The sequence below is a fragment of the Mytilus trossulus genome, chromosome 10 (assembly GCF_036588685.1).
Source record: "Mytilus trossulus isolate FHL-02 chromosome 10, PNRI_Mtr1.1.1.hap1, whole genome shotgun sequence".
Lineage (NCBI taxonomy): Eukaryota > Metazoa > Mollusca > Bivalvia > Mytilida > Mytilidae > Mytilus > Mytilus trossulus.
In genome coordinates, this window is record NC_086382.1 from 1,707,754 (window position 1) to 1,725,921 (window position 18,168).

The following is an 18,168-nucleotide window of genomic DNA, read 5'->3' on the forward strand; positions in this document are numbered from 1 at the left end:
ATGTTCTCTTTTCATTGAAGATATCAACGAATGTATACCAAGCCCTTGTAAACACGGAGCATCATGCATAGATGAAGTTAATGGTTACACGTGTGTCTGCCCGCCAGGTTACGTAGGCAATAACTGTGAAATAGGTAAAATCATTATCTAGATTTACTTTTCGAACAATTGGTTTATCATGTGCATAAGATAAGCAACACTCAGTATATCATGTGCATTAGATAAGCAACAATCGGTATATCATGTGTATAAGATAAGCAACAATCGGTATATCATGTGCATTAGATGGGCAACAATCGGTATATCATGTGCATTATATAAGCAACAATCGGTAAATCATGTGCATTAGATTAGCAACAATCTGTATACCATGTACTTTAGATAAGCAACAATCGGTATATAATGTGCATAAGATAAGCAACAATCGGTATATCATGTGCATTATATAAGCAACAATCGGTATATTATTTGCATTAGAAAAGCAACAATCGGTATATCATGTAACAATCGGTATATCATGTGCATAAGATAAGCACCAATCTGTATATCATGTGTATTAGATAAGGAACAGTTTTGCAATCAAAAGTATTTTCTATATCACAAATATCACTGGTACATAATCCGTTATTTAGAAGAAAAACATTTTTTTTAACGTGCCACAATGATTCGAATATTCGATCGTCACTCATCATTTTATTTTTAGACTAAACGATCGTCTGGCTTACAATTTTTTAAGCTCGTATCTATAATTCTTTATTATGAATAACATTAATACAATTGCCATGTTTACTAAGAAAAAATATATCTTTTCATTACAGATATCAACGAATGTAAACCAAACCCTTGTAAACACGGAGCATTATGCATGAATGAAGTGAATGGATACACGTGTGTCTGCAAACCAGGTTACCAAGGAAAGAACTGTGAAAGAGGTAATATAATTATCCAATTTGGCTTTTCAAACAATCAGTATATCACGTGTCTTAAATAAACAATTATCTTGCAATTAATAGATATAGGAAGATGTGGTGTGAGTGCCAATGAGACAACTCTCCACCCAAATAACAATTTAAAAATTAAACTATTATAGGTTAAAGTACGGCCTTCAACACGGAGCCTTGGCTCACACCGAACAACAAGCTATAAAGGGCCCCAAAATTACTAGTGTAAAACCATTCAAACGGGAAAACCAACGGTCTAATCTATATAAACAAAACGAGAAACGAGAAACACGTATATATTACATAAACAAACGACAACTACTGTACATCAGATAGTATGATTCTATAACAGAAAAATGGCTGACACATAATCCGTTATTTAGAAAAAAACAACATTTTTTTTACAACCATTATGATTTACAAATAAAAGATCCAGAAATATGTGCCATGTTTTTTTTAATCTATCAGTAGAAAATTAATTATTGATTAAGAAAAGCATTAATACCTTTACTTAGACAAATATTCTCTTTTCATTACAGATATCAACGAATGTAAACCAAACCCTTGTAAACACGGAGCATCATGCATGAACGAAGTGAATGGTTATAAGTGTGTCTGCCAACCAGGTTACCAAGGAAAGAACTGTGAACTAGGTAATAGCATTATCACAATTGGCTCTCCAACATTAGAGAAGTAATAATCTTGCAAAAAATAGTATTTTCATATCAGAAGAAGCACTGGTACATAATCCGCTATTCAGAGAGAAAAAAACTAGTTTTGTAACGAATCATAATGATTCAAAAATTCGATCGTCACTCATCAGTTCTTTTTTTAGGCGAAACGATCGTCTTGCTTACAATTCTTATTAAGTCGGCATCTATGATTATTTATTATAAAAACATTATACCATTTTCTAAGATAAATATTCTATTTTCATTACAGATATCAACGAATGTAAACCAAATCCTTGTAAACACGGAGCATCATGCATGAATGAAGTGAATGGTTACACGTGTATCTGCAAACCAGGTTACGAAGGAAAGAACTGTGAACTAGGTGATATTATTATCAAGACTGGCTTTTCTAACAATCGGAATATTATGTGCATTAGAAAGCAAAATTATCGCCATTATACGAAATTTTCCTTTTATTTTGCTCACTTGTGATTTTCTTTCTGAGCGGAGGCGAATGATGTAAATATTAATGATAGAAAATAAGGATACATAAGCCTGTTGTAATGAATTTACCAATGTCGTCATAGGTTAAATAGTGATAAACATATTATCATTGGTTATCTCAACTTGATTGCTTTTCTTGCTTTTGATGTACCGTCTTAAGCTTACAATGCAATCTCTCTGTGATTATCAACGATAATCTATCAATCTTGCAATTTATAGAATTTTCTATTACAGAAAAATCACTAATACATAATCCGTTATATAGAAAGAAAAACACATAATCCGAAATAAAAAGAGGAAAGTAAAAGATCTGAAATAATATGATATATTATTTGTTTCTTATTTGATATATTTGTTCAAAATTGGATTACAAATGTAATGATGTTGATCATCCTAATTGCCAACTAAGCATGACTCTATTTTTTTGGCTATTTTGACAGTATATCAACAATTAAATTAAATTCAGTCAGCTGTTTTGAAATAATACATGTAGGGAAAAGAGGGGTCTGTTATTTCCATTCTATAAAGATAATGACCTGTATTTGGAAACCTTGCTAATAATTTGATAAATGCCCAGTAGTCACTAATTCTGTGTTGACATGAGTTATCATTTATATGGTTTTAGTTTTAAATCAACTTTTTACAAAAATTTGTAATTTTTTGAAATAAAATTATGAATATGCAGTATAATAATTGATTACTTTAGTTGCATATAAAATTACTTTTTTGAATTAGAGGTCTTCAACGCTTTTAAACAATATTTGACCTTTTAATTTGTGTTATTCGATCGTCACTCATAAGTCTTATGTGGCGGACCTATCGTCTCACTTACAATATGTTAAGCTGGTAGCTATAAATATATATTATCGAAATAATCATTCAACCATTTTCGAAGACAAATATTCTCTTTTCGCAACAGATATCAACGAATGTAAACCAAACCCTTGTAAACACGGAGCATCATGCATGAATGAAGTGAATGGTTACACGTGTGTCTGCAAACCAGGTTACGAAGGAAAGAACTGTGAAATAGGTAATATCCTTATAAAGATCGAATTTTGCAACAACCTGTATATCTATTGCATAAGATAGTGAACAATCTTTCAATTATCAGTTTTTTATATAACACAAAAATCGCTGGTACATATTGCGTTATTCAGAATAAAAACGCTTTGTAACGAACCAAATGGATGCAAAATTTAATATTATTATAAATATTGTGTTTTGTAGCAATCGGGATATCATGTGCTTTAGATAAGCAACCATTTTGCAGTAGTTTCTATAACACAAAAAAAAAATACTGGTACATAATCAGTTGTTCAGAGGAAAGAACAAGTTTTTAAACGAACAATATTGATAAAAAAAGATGAAGAAATATGTGCCATGTTTTTTTAATAGATTTATCTGTAGAAAATTTAATAATGAATTTTATGATTTTGATCAGCCTAATTGCCAACTATGTGTTAACGTCTTTGAGGAGCTGGTGCTTTGCTAGTGTTTTGAACTGTTTTCAAATGATACATGTAGGACAAACAATAGGTCTATAAATACTTTTTATTTTATAAAGATAATGACCTCATTTTGGAAACCTTGCTATGACATTTGATTTATGCCCAGTAGTCATTAATTCTCTGCTGACATTAATTATCATTTATATGGCTTTTATTATAAATCAACTGTTTACAAAACTTAGTTGCACTTAGCAATTCTTTTTGGAATGGTGAGTCTTCAACTCTTTTAAACAATATTGCACCTAAAACAAATATTATCTTTTCATTACAGATATCAACGAATGTAAACCAAACCCTTGTAAACACGGAGCATCATGTATGAATGAAGTAAATGATTACATTTGTGTCTGCAAACCAGGTTACAATGGAAAGAACTGTGAAATAGGTAATATCATTATCAAAATTGGCTTTTCCAACAACCTGTATATCTAGAGCATCAAATAAGCAACAATCTTTCAATTAACAGTACTTCATATAACAAAAACATCGCTGGTACATATTGCGTTATTAAGAATAAAAACGCTTTGTAACGAACCAAATTAAAGCAAAATTTATAAATCAACTGTTTTCAAAACCTTAAAAAAAATTGAAAATTTTAACGAATTTCTATCTCAGGAACAGATTATCTTGGATGCATTTAAATGAATTTTAGGTCCTCAACTCATGTAAAAGTGTAATACCACCATTAGTGTAAACAATATTTTATTATGATAAATACAAGTATAAATTATAAACACATATTCACAATAAGGATCCAGAAACAAGCACCAAGTACTGTTAATTGAAAGATTGTTGCTTATTTGATGCTCTATATAGTACCATTGATTTTCCAGTATAAGTCTTTCTTAAAGGAGTTGGTCCGGTAAGACCCTTATTTGGCCCCAAAATATAGCAGTTTTACTGGTGCTTTCAAATACCAAAGACATATATTTTATGACACAGAAATGTGTTATTGCAATACAATGCAGGGTTAATTACCTATATATACAACTGTAATATTCAAGGGAATACTTTTTCAACATGCTTTCGTATACAACCCGATGTGACGTACCATTATTTGGTGGTACAAAATGTATTACACCTAAACAGTGTTTAATTTGTGTTACTCGATACTCACTAATGAGGTTTTACTAGGCGAAACGATAGCCGGTATCTATAAATATTGATCATGATAATAATTATTTATACATTCACTCAGACAGATATTCTGTTTTCATTTCAGATATCAACGAGTGTAAACCAAACCCATGTAAACACGGAGCATCATGCATGAATGAAGTGAATGGTTACACGTGTGTCTGCAAACCAGGTTACGAAGGGAAGACTTGTGAAATAGGTAATATCATAATCAAAACTAGATTTCCAACAATTGGTTGATCATGTGCATTATTATTTATTCATTATACAGTATTTTTAACAGCACGTTATATAATATTAACATTACCCTAAGCGCTTTACAATATATTTCCATATACACATAAGTATAAACAATAAAAAAAAAAGCCCCTGTTCAAAACTTTTAAAACCAAAAGATTTGAAAAATTAGCATTGATAAAACAATTAGATAAGCAACCACTTTCTAGTACCTTTTGTTAGCTGTAATTCGTGTGTTTCTTTGTCCTATTTTTCCCCATTTATTTGTATTGTAGTCCTGTCATGTTATGTTGTCATTTAAATGTTATATTCCACACTGCCACCAAAGCGAGAGGTCTGGCATGCCTCAAAACCAGGTTCAACCCACATTTTTTTTATTGAAATGTCCTGTACCAAGTCAGGATATTGGCCGTTGTTACATTATAGGTGTTACATTTTAAGGTTGCATTTCTGTTGAGTTGAAGTTCTCCTCTTATAATTGATATGTTTCCCTCAGTTTTGGTTTGTAACCTGCATTTGTCTTTTTCTTAATCGATTGATGAATTTCGAACTGTAGTTCATAACTGCTGCTTTTATTAGCAGTATTTTAAGCTGCTGACCTTAATTATATTATAATAATAATTAATTATACATTGAACAAGACAAATATTCCTTTCTCATTACAGATATCAACGAATGTAAACCAAACCCTTGTAAACACGGAGCATCATGCATGAATGAAGTGAATGGTTACACGTGTGTCTGCAAACCAGGTTACCAAGGAAAGAACTGTGAACTAGGTAATATCATTATCAAGAATGTCTTTTCTAATAATCGGTATATTATCTGTATAGATACACAACCATTTCGGTTTTATCATGTATGGTTTTTTTATAGTCATTTTATAAAAAAAAATATCGTTGCGAAAGTACAAAATACTCTAGATAATAAGGATGTTCTTATCCAAGGCAGAAAAACCTAGACAAATTAGATACAATTTTTGGTTCTTTTGGTCCTCGATGCTCTTCAACTTTGTACCTGTTTTGGCTTTCACACTTATTTCATCAGAGCATCACTGGTTAGTCTTGTGAGGACGAAACGCGAGTCTGGCGAATTAAATTGTATACCTACCTTTTGTTAGCTTCTATTCGTGTGTTTCTCTGTCCTATATGTTGTCCCATTTATTTGTTTTGGAGTCCTGTTATGTAATGTTGTCCTGAACACTTTTACACAATATTTTAACTTTTAGTTTGCTTTACTCGATCGAGTCTTTTTTAGGAGAAACGATTGTCTCACTTACAATATTTTAGGCTGGTATCTTAAACTGCTTTTTATGAAAATAATTATTATTACATTGCTGAAGAAAAGAATACTCTTCTCATTACAGATATCAACGAATGTAAGCCTAACCCTTGTAAACACGGAGCATCATGCATGAATGAAGTTAATGGTTACAGGTGTGTCTGCAAACCAGGTTACGAAGGAAAGAACTGTGATATTGGTAATACATTTTATATCTTAGAAATACGGGTCCTTAAATTGTTTTTTTACAAAGTGGAAAGATTTATGGCTTTTCGATATTAACAGTTTTTTGTCACAAAAACAGAAAATTATATAAACTAATTCATTGATTCAGATAATGATAACGTAAGGAAATGGACAACAAAAGATAATTTCAAAATTTATACATGTTTTTTAGTATTCAGTTATTCATTACTCTTGGTGTACACAGTTTGTTAACAAAATTTGAAGCTGGTCAACACAATGTACCAGTACAGTGTACTAAAACACATGGTGCTGTTTATTCACAGCCTTTAGTAATTTTAAAGAAATGTGAAGAGCTGTTTCTAATAAAAGATACCTTTAGGCAAAGTTATTTCTGTAGATAACAGACTATGTGTGTAAATTTTTATTACAATTAGGTGTTCAGAAACTTTTAATGCAAATAAAAAAAAATCCGTTTGTGAAAATCCCCTTTGAATTACAGATATCAACGAATGTAAACCAAACCCTTGTAAACACGGAGCATCATGTATGAATGAAGTGAATGGTTTCACGTGTGTCTGCCCACCTGGTTACAATGGACAGAACTGTGAAATTGGTAATATCATTATCAAGATTGGCTTTTGATTTTTTATTTGCGTAAGATAAACAACGATTTCTCAATTTACAGTATATTTACTTTAACACAGAACTCACAAGAACATTTTATTTGATTCAGGTGATACAAAAATTTTTAATTAACCATTTTGATTCTTAAAAAAATAAAATACAGAAACAAATTTCAGGTTATCTTTAATTGATTCATATACAGTAGAATCAAATAAGATGTTTTAAAACGATAAAGCATTGTTGCATGGAAGTGAAATAATATATGTTTAGTTGTATTGTCATACAAACCCTTCATGTATACGATATTCTTTTTGAATATTAAGTTTTTAATGGGTTTTTTTTCGTGGAAGAACACTATTGCTCTCATAGATATAAGAAGATGGTGTATGCGTGCCAACGAGACAACTCTCCATCCAAGTCATGTTTTATAACAGTAAACTATCAAACTATACAAAGTTCGGTCTTCAGCGCAAAGTCTTGACTCATACCAAACAGCAAGCTATAAAGAACCCCAAATATTACTAGTGTAAACCCATTCAACAAACTTAAAGAGTTATTGCTTTATTTGTTTAAGTAATGGATATAAACTTATACTACTGTGTACTTTTACAGCCTTTTTGACATAAAAATTAGATTCAATTAGCTGTTTAAAATGATTTGGGGTCTCTTAATTCTATACTATATAGATAATGAACTGTATTTGGAAACCTCGCCCTTACATTTGATATATGCCCATTAGTTATCAATTATTTGTTGACATGAATTATTATTGATATGGCCTACATAATAAATCAACTGTAAAAAACTAATGCATTTTTATCTCAGGAATAGATTATTTTAGTTGCATTTAGCAATACTGATTGGAATTTTAGGTCCTCAATGCTTTCAAACAATTAATATTTGACCTTTTAATTTGTTTTACTCGATCGTCACTAATCAGTCCTGTGACGGTGAAACGATCATCTGACTTACAATATTGTAAGCTGGTATCAATATTTTTTTATTATGAAAAAAATTATTACCTTTACCATGGAAAAATATTCTCTTTTCATTATAGAAATCAACGAATGTACACCAAACCCTTGTAAACACGGAGCATCATGTATGGATAAAGTGAATGATTACATGTGTGTCTGTAAACCAGGTTACAACGGAAAGAACTGTGAAATAGGTAATATTTTTATAGAAATGGACGCCATATTGTTTAGACTTGCTCTTTAAAATGAAAATAGATCTGCGAAATTTGAAGTCTTTCCTTACAAAGCGTTCTTACAGAAGATTGTTTCTATTTCGAAAATGACAAAAACAAAACAATAAATACAATAAGCGTTTTTCGTGATTATTCTTATTTTAAATTATAACTTTGTTGCCTCGTTTGTCAGAGAACGCTGACATTTTGCTTTAATCGTTTTTAACTTATTTGTCTGCATTTTAACATACTTCAGGACATATTTGTTTTAGCACACTTAATGTTTATAGATAAAGTGTGGTAGCGAACTTTACTGTTATAAAGACTTTATGTATTTCAACAGATACTCTTCTAATTTGAAATAACTATGTAATTAGTTTAAGTAAGTATTGATTTTATAATTTAAGATATAAACAATTGCCAGTCAAAACCATGCCAGCATGGCGGGATATGTGACGACCAGGTTAAAGGTTACAGATGTACTTGTATACCAGGGTATACAGGATCTAACTGTGAAATAGGTAGGATAGTTATACATAAGAAATATTTGCCAAACAGGTAGAATAGTTAGACATAGGAAATAACTGTGAAACGGGTAGGACCCTCTGAAGCACCTGGGATCACTCACAGTTTTTGGTTGGGTTCGTTTGCTTGGTGTTTAGGTTTCTTTGTTGTCTTGTATACTTTTATTTGTGTTTGTCTTTTTCTTCTTTAGTCATGGCATTGTCAGTTTATTTTCGTTCTATGAGTTTGACTGTCTCTCTGGTACATTTTGTTCCTTTCTTTTACATTACTACATGTATGCATTATATCTACTGAATTACTTTTTAATTTAAAGTTTTACTCCGAGTTGTCAATGGTAGGTGCATCTACTTATAAGCATAATTTTGTATTGTATAGTATCGACAGCTCTAGAACAGCTACGTTACAGTATAATAGTCTTAGATTTGAAGTGTGCTCTAGGTTTTTCGTTAGTTGTCATTTTAGTTTTTGTATGATGCACGTTTACCGTTTAGCAAACAATTCAAAAAAATTTAAGACGCAAAATGCATACACTTGTGCAATGGTCGTTGTAAATATGCTATATTTCCACAATAAAAATACAGCAACAATTTATATCGGCTTATACGTTGATTAATATGTGTTTATTTATTTTGTCTGATGAAACATACTTAATAAAAAGTGAAATCACAAAAATACTGAAATCAGAGCAGAATCCAATCGGAAAGTTCATAATCACATGCTAAAATAAAAGAAAACACATAAAAAACGATTGGACAAGAAATGTCATATTCCTTACTTGGTACAGGCATTTTCAAATGTAGAAAATGGTGGAATAAACCTGGTTTAAAAACCTCTCACTTTGATGCAATCGCATAAAATTCCGTTATATGTTCAGTGATGTGTGAGCTAAACAGACATACTAATTTTCTCGCTTGAATTGTTTTACATTGTCTTATCGGGGCCTTTTATAGCTGACTATATGCGGTATGGGCTTTGCTCATTGTTGATGGCCGTACGGTGACTTATAATTGTTAATGTTTGTGTCATTTTGGTCTTTTGTGGATAGTTGTCTCATTGGCCATCATACCACATCTTCTTTTTTACATAATGAATAATATAGTCAAAATATGGTACAACAGTATCATCGTGTAATAATAATAAACGCCCACGTCTTTAATTTGATGTTATATAATATGTTTTTATTAAATTGTGATCATCAAAAGTGTTGTGTTTTCCTTTTTGTAAGTACATATATAATTGTAGTTACATAAATGTGAAATATCACAATCATACATGTACACTCAATATTACAATTTTATCATATATTTACTGTAAAAGTAAACGTAATTGTTTAAATTGGCAAATATTAAAACAAATGGTTATATTGGTCATTTACATTTACTTTTCCTGGTGTATAATCAAATTTGTTTTTCTAAACTACTATTTAGCTACGACATGTTCCTGTACTGCGAGTGGTGATCCTCACTACCGAACATTCGATGGAGAGATGATTCATTTCCATGGGGCATGCAAATATATACTTGCTGCAAGTAACGACAAACAATGTGGATTCTCCGTTGAAGGCAAAAATGAATATAGAGGTAAAAACCGTAAGGTCTCTTACATGAGATTAGTCGACTTCCGGTACCAGGACAGAATATACCGCTTGCACCAAGGACGGAAATTCTATGTAAGTTATAATTGGTTTTCAAAATGAAATTGAGTAAGGTCAGTCAAATATGAAAATTATAATAATGAACGAAACTTTAAAATCTCTCTTCACCAACAATTTTTTTTGTCAAAAACACTCTAAACGTCGAACACAAGAACAAATAGACAAAAAGTATCTGTGCATGACAATAACATGATAAGTTAAAGTCTGTCAACATTTTGAATTGTAAGCTGCTGGTTCTTGTATCTGAAAATTTGTGTTTAAAGCAATAAAATGATTTAACCTTTTACTAGTATACCTTTAAATATTTAATATCTTTGGTATGTCTTTCCGCATCATTGATTCTCATTATAGAAACTGTTTATTTGAGTTGTTCTTTTTTTCTTCGTTGCATGTAATTAGTTGGTATCCAAATATGAATGAGTTCGACTTTATTATATGGATGCTTGTGTATGTGTCACTCAAGTAGAATAGTTTAAATTTGGTTTCGTTTAAGTATCCCCATAAAAGAAACCAAATTTAAACTATTCTACACATTACAAAGGAGGAAACAAATAGGCTAGGGATACCTGATGAGGATAAACCTAGGTCAACATGACCATAACCGAAACTCCTTTTGTTTAATACAGACACAATAATTATTATACTACAAACATACAATTGTGAACTTCTAGAAAAATACGGAAATAAATGCTGAAAAATATATACCATAACCGGATATATATATTTATCATTTACTGAGTTTATCAGCTCTTAATTATTCTAAATGTGTGCACATAGAAAATTGAATTTAAAACGAAGGATGTTGATAAGATATACTGGATTGGTCCTGGACCCGATTGATCTAAAAAAAAAAATGGAATACTTTTAGCTAAAGAATACATCTCCCTCGTGCAAAGTTCTGATAACATGCCTATCTCTGTGTATTTTTTGTTCTTGTTTTCATAGGTCTCAAATTTGAAAAAGTTCTGAAATGTAAATAGTTTGTCCTTGAGCATAACTGATGATTACTATGATTGCTATATGGATATTTATTGTCAAAATGTGCATCTGATTCAATAACATAAAAATGAACTGTTAATTATATGTATTCAGAAATGAGCATACATTTGATTCTCCTTTGTAGAATTTTAGTATAGAAATTGAAATAAATTTATAAATAACAGACTTTTAGAATGGGATGAGGAATGTTAGTGTCTTCCTCAATCGTGGTTACGCAGTTAATAATAAAAAGCAGTATTTTTTTACTCCCCAGACAATAATTGAAACTAAATACTTTTTTATTAACATTTTGTCGTCATTTATTTGTTTATTAGTTCAATGTGTTTCTTTCACGTTCATTGTGATATATGATAATCATTTTAGGTTGATGGCATCCAAAAGTACTTACCATACGATAACAATGGAATAAAAGTTTCTATAACAGGAACTAAAGTAAAACTTGAAGGACCATGTGATGTAACAGTAATGTTCGATGGTAACCATTTCTTCAAAGTAACTATTCCAAAGACTATTGGCAAAGACATTTTTGGCATCTGTGGAAACTGCAACGGTAAAAAGGATGATCTTAAAACAATGGACGGACTTGATGTGTCGACTGAGGATTCAAAATACACGACAATTGGAAACAGTTATGAAATACCAGATGATTCTGATTTGTTACTACCACAGTAAGATTTCTTTTGATAAAGTACACACAATAAGATAGATGTTTATTCTCGTTAAACCATTCAAGTACAAAGGTAAAATTTAATGTACTTTCATACCAAAATGAAACGTTCACTTGAATGAACAAATTGAATGTAATTGTTTTGAAATCTTAACAATACATTGACCACAAGCATATCATTATCTGAAATGCAGCAAATATAGTATTAATGATCAATAATGTAATAAAATTATCTCCTCAAAAAGCGGAAGGCTTTACAATGTTGTCAGTGTAAAGAAGAAAAACCACTCAACAAGGTGTATCTTAAATCACAGTACGACTGTAATTTCAATTAGGTGTTGTATAAACTGTTAGCATGATTTTACGCTTGTAATGTGTAGGGTCCTGTATATCTTGATGTTCGGTGTGACTAAAGGCTCCATGTTGTAGACCGTGCCTTGACCTACAACGGTTCACTTTTATAAATTGTTATTTGGATGCAGAGTTGTCTCATTGACACTTATACCACATCTTCCATATATATTGGTATAACATATAACTCAGTAATGTAAATACTCAATTCTATAGCTTAATGAGAGAAAAACATAAAATAATTCATGTGCAATTTAAAGACAATAACTGCGATGGATTAGCATCAGTTATACATAATACTTTATATTCAATATATGAGAGAATTACTGTCCACAAAAATGCTTATATTTATACTTCATATTTTTTTCTTAGAAATTAATGGTTAATTTTAATTTTTCAAAGGTGTACTCCGGGCGGCGATGAAAATTTATGTTCTCCTGAACTCGAAACAAAAGCTAAGGATTCTGGTTGTGCACTTTTACATCCAGACAGTGTAGTTCACAGTCCATTTAAATTATGTATAGAAGCTGACAAAATGAGAGCTTTAGAGATGTACGAGGCATGTGTTTTAGATTATTGTGCATTTTACGATGATGCAAAACTCCGGGACGATATTGTGTGTCAAGGAATCGAAGGATATGCCGAACAATGCCTGGAGATGGGTATTTCCGTTCGTTGGCGAACGAAGGATGTGTGCCGTATGTTAAAAATTTCTTATTTAGCAACACATTGATTTGCAATGTATTATGAATGATGGCATTTGAGGAACAAATTATATGTTTACCATTCATTTTACTAAATTCTACGTTAATAATGTGGCGAAAAATGTCGACGCAAAGTGCTGATTTCATTTTGTTTGTTTCTTCTGAATCGATTGTTCAAATATTAACGATTAAATTTGATCCTTGATTTAAAAAAATGTCAATGTACAATTTAGTTCTTCAAATATATAAATTGTGAAATTTCGATGTCAAAAAGAGTTAAATATGTCACATTTGTATTTTATGATTCGAATATAATATTTACAAATTTAGAGTTTTTTTGTTTTGTAGCACTTCCATGTCAAGCTAATGCCTTTTATAATGGAAGAATGTCCGCATGTCCAGCCATATGCACAAACTTATCTGGTCCTCAAAACTGTAAACTACCATTTGTAGAAGGTTGTCAATGTAGGATAGGATATGTTCTAAGTAACTTAGAATGTGTACCCGAAACTGAATGTGGATGTCTAACTACAGAAGGTGACTATATTCCAGTGAGTAATGAGTAAACAATAAGAAAAATGTTTTGATTGAGTTTATTCCAATACGGACTACAGATGAAAATGAATAATGAGGTATGTAGTATATCATCGAAATCAGCACACACAAACAATTAACAATTAAAGGTTAGGTGACAGGAGGGAGGCACAAAATCCTAAAGGAACATTTAAACTCAAAAGTCCAAAATAAACTGACAACTCCATGGCTAAAAGAACAAAGACACAAAACAGACAAAAGTACACCAAACACAATATAGAAAGACCCCACTAAAACTGTGGATAATCTTTGCTGCTCTGGAAGCGTAAGCGAATCCTGCTCCACACGAGTCGCCCGACATGTTGCTCATGTTAATACACAACCGTAAACAAGTCTTATTAGGAAGGACACGTTAGCGGTGAACAGGCGGCAACATGAGATAATGAAAATTTGATCAGACATCATACAGTAAGTATTTGCATATTATTTGAGATACAACATTCGACGTTAACTCATTGTTTAGTTACGTCCAAAGTTTTATTTAGGTTGTGGATTATACATGTAGAGGCTGTATTGAATAAGCAGAAGAATACTTAATTGATAACGGCAACATTTCGGTCCTGGTAGCAGTCTGCGTACACACTAGTTTATATTTTTTGATGATTTCAAAGATATCAATCAAAAACGGAGAAGTTGTTTATATAACGATTTCGAATATTTGTTTTGCCTCTCAATAGTTGTTTTTTATAGCTATGCCTTGTATACAAAGATCATATGTTACCATCTTATAAAATTGTATCAAGGTTTTAAAATAATTTGAAGACTTTGTTTTATTACTTAACTTATACAATTAGAAACCTTGCACTTTTTTAGGTTGGAAAAGTAATTGAAAGCCCGGATTGTACCAGCATTACCAAATGTGAAATACGAAATGAAAAACCGAAACTGGTTACATCTCCACGTCCGAAATGTGGTATCAATGCTGAATGTAAACCTATAGATGGACATTACACATGTGGTTGTAAACCGGCAATGGTTGGGGATCCTCTCATAGAATGTCAAAGTAAATACTTACATTTAATTCGTCACATATATTTAGTTTAAACATATTTAATTTATAGTAGATTGGGAAACAAGTTTTGCAACTTGTATCAATCCCTTTCCACTTTGCGGGTGCAGTGCTGCCTTTTAGCGGTATTATCCTGCTACAAGGGTGTCTTTTACGTGCATGAGATATGGCTCTCTCACATACATTTCAATGATATACGTTCATACTTATCTCTATATTCAACTTTAACTGTAGTGATATTAATGCAGAAAGTATAACGACACATTATATGGAAGGAGATCAGAACAAAAGTATTGGACCCTAAGAACAGATTTTTGTTCGTCTATTGGTTCTAATGTGATACTATTACTTCAATGCCTTTGGGGTTGGTGAGCTGTGCAGGTTCAAAAATTTGTTTTTAACGACCTTGACTGGCTATACAGCTCTTGCACGGTCAGTTTAACTCACCACATTTACTTGTGCACGTCTTGTGTAAGGAATGAGTAAACAATAAGTTATCAGCCATATTGTGTTTTTGATTTGATATTATAAATTTTAATCATACTCTGTATGGTCATTTATACACCAATTGTATTTTGTTATAAAGGGATCTTGTAAAGTCAGGTATCATGTATGTCTGTTCCTCCGGCATGGTGGTGAAAATGTGACCCTTTTGTTGTTTATATTCTCATTATCTATTTTTGATAATAGTCTGCTTGGAAATAATAAAGCATCTATTGTTTTTAATTGTGCAAAAGCAAACATCAAACCCTTGCCACAATGAGTTAATTTGTAAGCCTTTTCAACTCCTTTGTAACTAGGCTCGTCGATTTTACAAACAAACAAACAAAACAAATATATTTATATATAATATATAGATGTATTTACTAGTATAAAAAAAAATTGAAATCTGGGTCGATTCTTAATATTGGCAATCGTACCACATCTCCTTATCTTAAAATAAAAAAGAATATTGATTATATTGAATTTTGAATTTCGTGTTCCATCTTTACTTACGAACCAAGGAAATAAGAATGTATCCAATATATAATAAAAGTCCACATTACTAGTATAACATGTATAATGTAGTGGTTCTTTTTCTCTGTTGTAGATCCAATGTGTACATGTACTGCATTTGGGGATCCACATTATACGACATTCGACGGACAGATGATTCATTTCATGGGAGCATGTAAATATACAGTAGTGGCAAATGATGACGCGTCCTGTAAATTTGCTGTGGAGGCCAAACAGGAATACAGGGGAGGCAACTATAAAGTTGCCTTCTTACGACTCATGGACTTTAAATACAATGATCATCACTATCGTTTGCATTTAGGACGTCGGTTATATGTAAGTTCTTAGTGAAGAGTAAAAAAAACTTTTGCATTATTTTGATCTGACATCCAATAAATGGAAACAGTGCTGAATGATTTACTTAAGTCAGGTTAAGGAGTTTCGTCACATGTTCCGACTCTTTGCTTTTCCCTTACGAGAAAGGGTTTAATAGTTTGGCTATTAACATACTTCTGTTCCTATCAGATTTCGATAACCCATTAAAGGTCATTTACTAAAATTCAAGCGGATTCAGGGTCTTGTCATCCGATTTTATACCAAAATATTCCAAGCAACAATGAGAAAAAAAGTCTGAGTCAGCTTTTCCCCACCATCAATACAACATGAATATCTCCATATATATGTCTATAAACTAGTAATATTTTAGCTTATTTTTTATCCTTAACTTATACTCTACTAACTTATAGTACCAATTTTCAATTCTAGTCTTTCATTTCTAGATTTTCAATTTGTGTCGCCAGGTGAACTACATTTGAAACAGTTAATCTACCGATGGCCGTTCGCAAAGCTTTCAATACAAAACAGTTATCTCTTTAGTGATATATATTGAATGACAAACAAGTGTATTTTTTTACTTATGAACACATGTATGAACAATATTCATCAATTGGTAAATTAAAATTACCGACAAAAACTAAATAAGACGGAAGAGCTTATTGTTTACTCAATTTTTCTCATTTTGTCAGCAGGAGATGACGCGGAAATCTGAGAAAACGTTCATTGTACTATTTTTTCCAAAGTTAATCGCTGTGTTAACCCTGTATACATGTTTTTGTTGATTATCGAGTAATAGTTGAATATATTTAAGGACGTTTTGTCTTCTGCCTCTATTTTTATCAGCAAAAAACATCGAATCAAATATTAAACTCTTCCGTTTTGTTTTATCAAATCGTGAGAACATTCAATGTTCAGAATCTTATACAATTATCATTATACACGTACTGTCGTTCTATGTTGTAAATATTTCTTTTGTGGGAAGTCATGTAACACAGTTGACGTCTTTTCACCAGGTTGATGGTATTCAAAGGTATACCCCATTCAAAAATAATGACGTGAAAGTAGTAACAGCTGGAGGAGCTCTACGACTAGAAGGACCTTGTGGTGTCATCTTAGAATACGATGGAATTCATATTATGAAAGTTCAAGTCCCACGTGAACTTGGAAAAGTTGTGCATGGTATTTGTGGTAACTGTAATGGCATTGCTGATGATTTTACAACCAAAAACGGCACAGACGTATCAAGCTACCCGAATTTGTATTCCGCCATTGGTAACAGCTATGAAGTATACGATGATTCAGACTTATTCTTTCCACAGTAAGCTATCATGAAAAAAAAGTTATTTTTAATGTCTTGTTTTGTATATCTAACACTTGTATCGCTATTGCACATAAGATAAACTTCAAACCCATGATACGTATAAAGTACCGGTGCATTTCAAAGTAATACAGATATACATGTATACCCCATTAGGATGGAACTTGTACATTATTTGAATAAGACAATCTGAAAGGAATAACGTATAATATCGAAAAAGATAATGTGTTTAAATATTTAAATTGTTTGGTAAGTGATTTATTCAACTAGTTTTTATTGGCTTTTATGTCTGTCTGTCTTTGTCTTTAATGCTGATTGTTTCTGTGATGTTACAAATTGTTTAAAAAGATGAAAGAAAAAAATCATAGGGATATGCAAATTCATAAATCAAAACCATGTCAGGACAACAGACAACAGGTTATGGGGAGGGTTGGGATCCCGCTAACATGTTTAACCCCGCCACATTATTTATGTATGTGCCTGTCCCAAGTCAGGTGCCTGTAATTCAGTGTTTGTCGTTTGTTTAAGTGTTACATATTCGTTTTTCGTTCATTTTTTTTACACAAATAGGGCCGTTAGTTTTCTCGTTTGAATTGTTTTACATTGTCTTATCGGGCCTTTTATAGCTGATTATGCGGTTTAAGCTTTTCTCTCATTGTTGAAGGCCGTACGGTGACCAATAGTTGTTAATGTTTGTGTCATTTTGGTCTTTTGTGGATAGTTGTCTTATT

The 18,168-nt window shown here is 31.6% G+C and overlaps 1 protein-coding gene across 1 annotated transcript in view; it reads left to right on the forward strand.

The window, feature by feature from the left end:
* The window catches only part of LOC134686506 (fibropellin-1-like), a 31,040-nt gene that overhangs the window by 12,267 nt on the left and 605 nt on the right, over window positions 1–18,168 (forward strand). Inside the window, exons 15-28 of the mRNA XM_063546175.1 lie at window positions 819–932; window positions 1,481–1,594; window positions 1,884–1,997; window positions 3,039–3,152; window positions 5,670–5,783; window positions 8,153–8,266; window positions 8,692–8,805; window positions 10,237–10,478; window positions 11,826–12,130; window positions 12,883–13,178; window positions 13,533–13,735; window positions 14,592–14,781; window positions 15,878–16,119; window positions 17,133–17,437. Coding sequence (XP_063402245.1) covers window positions 819–932; window positions 1,481–1,594; window positions 1,884–1,997; window positions 3,039–3,152; window positions 5,670–5,783; window positions 8,153–8,266; window positions 8,692–8,805; window positions 10,237–10,478; window positions 11,826–12,130; window positions 12,883–13,178; window positions 13,533–13,735; window positions 14,592–14,781; window positions 15,878–16,119; window positions 17,133–17,437 — 2,581 coding nt within the window. The remainder of the gene's footprint in view (window positions 1–818; window positions 933–1,480; window positions 1,595–1,883; window positions 1,998–3,038; window positions 3,153–5,669; window positions 5,784–8,152; window positions 8,267–8,691; window positions 8,806–10,236; window positions 10,479–11,825; window positions 12,131–12,882; window positions 13,179–13,532; window positions 13,736–14,591; window positions 14,782–15,877; window positions 16,120–17,132; window positions 17,438–18,168) is intronic.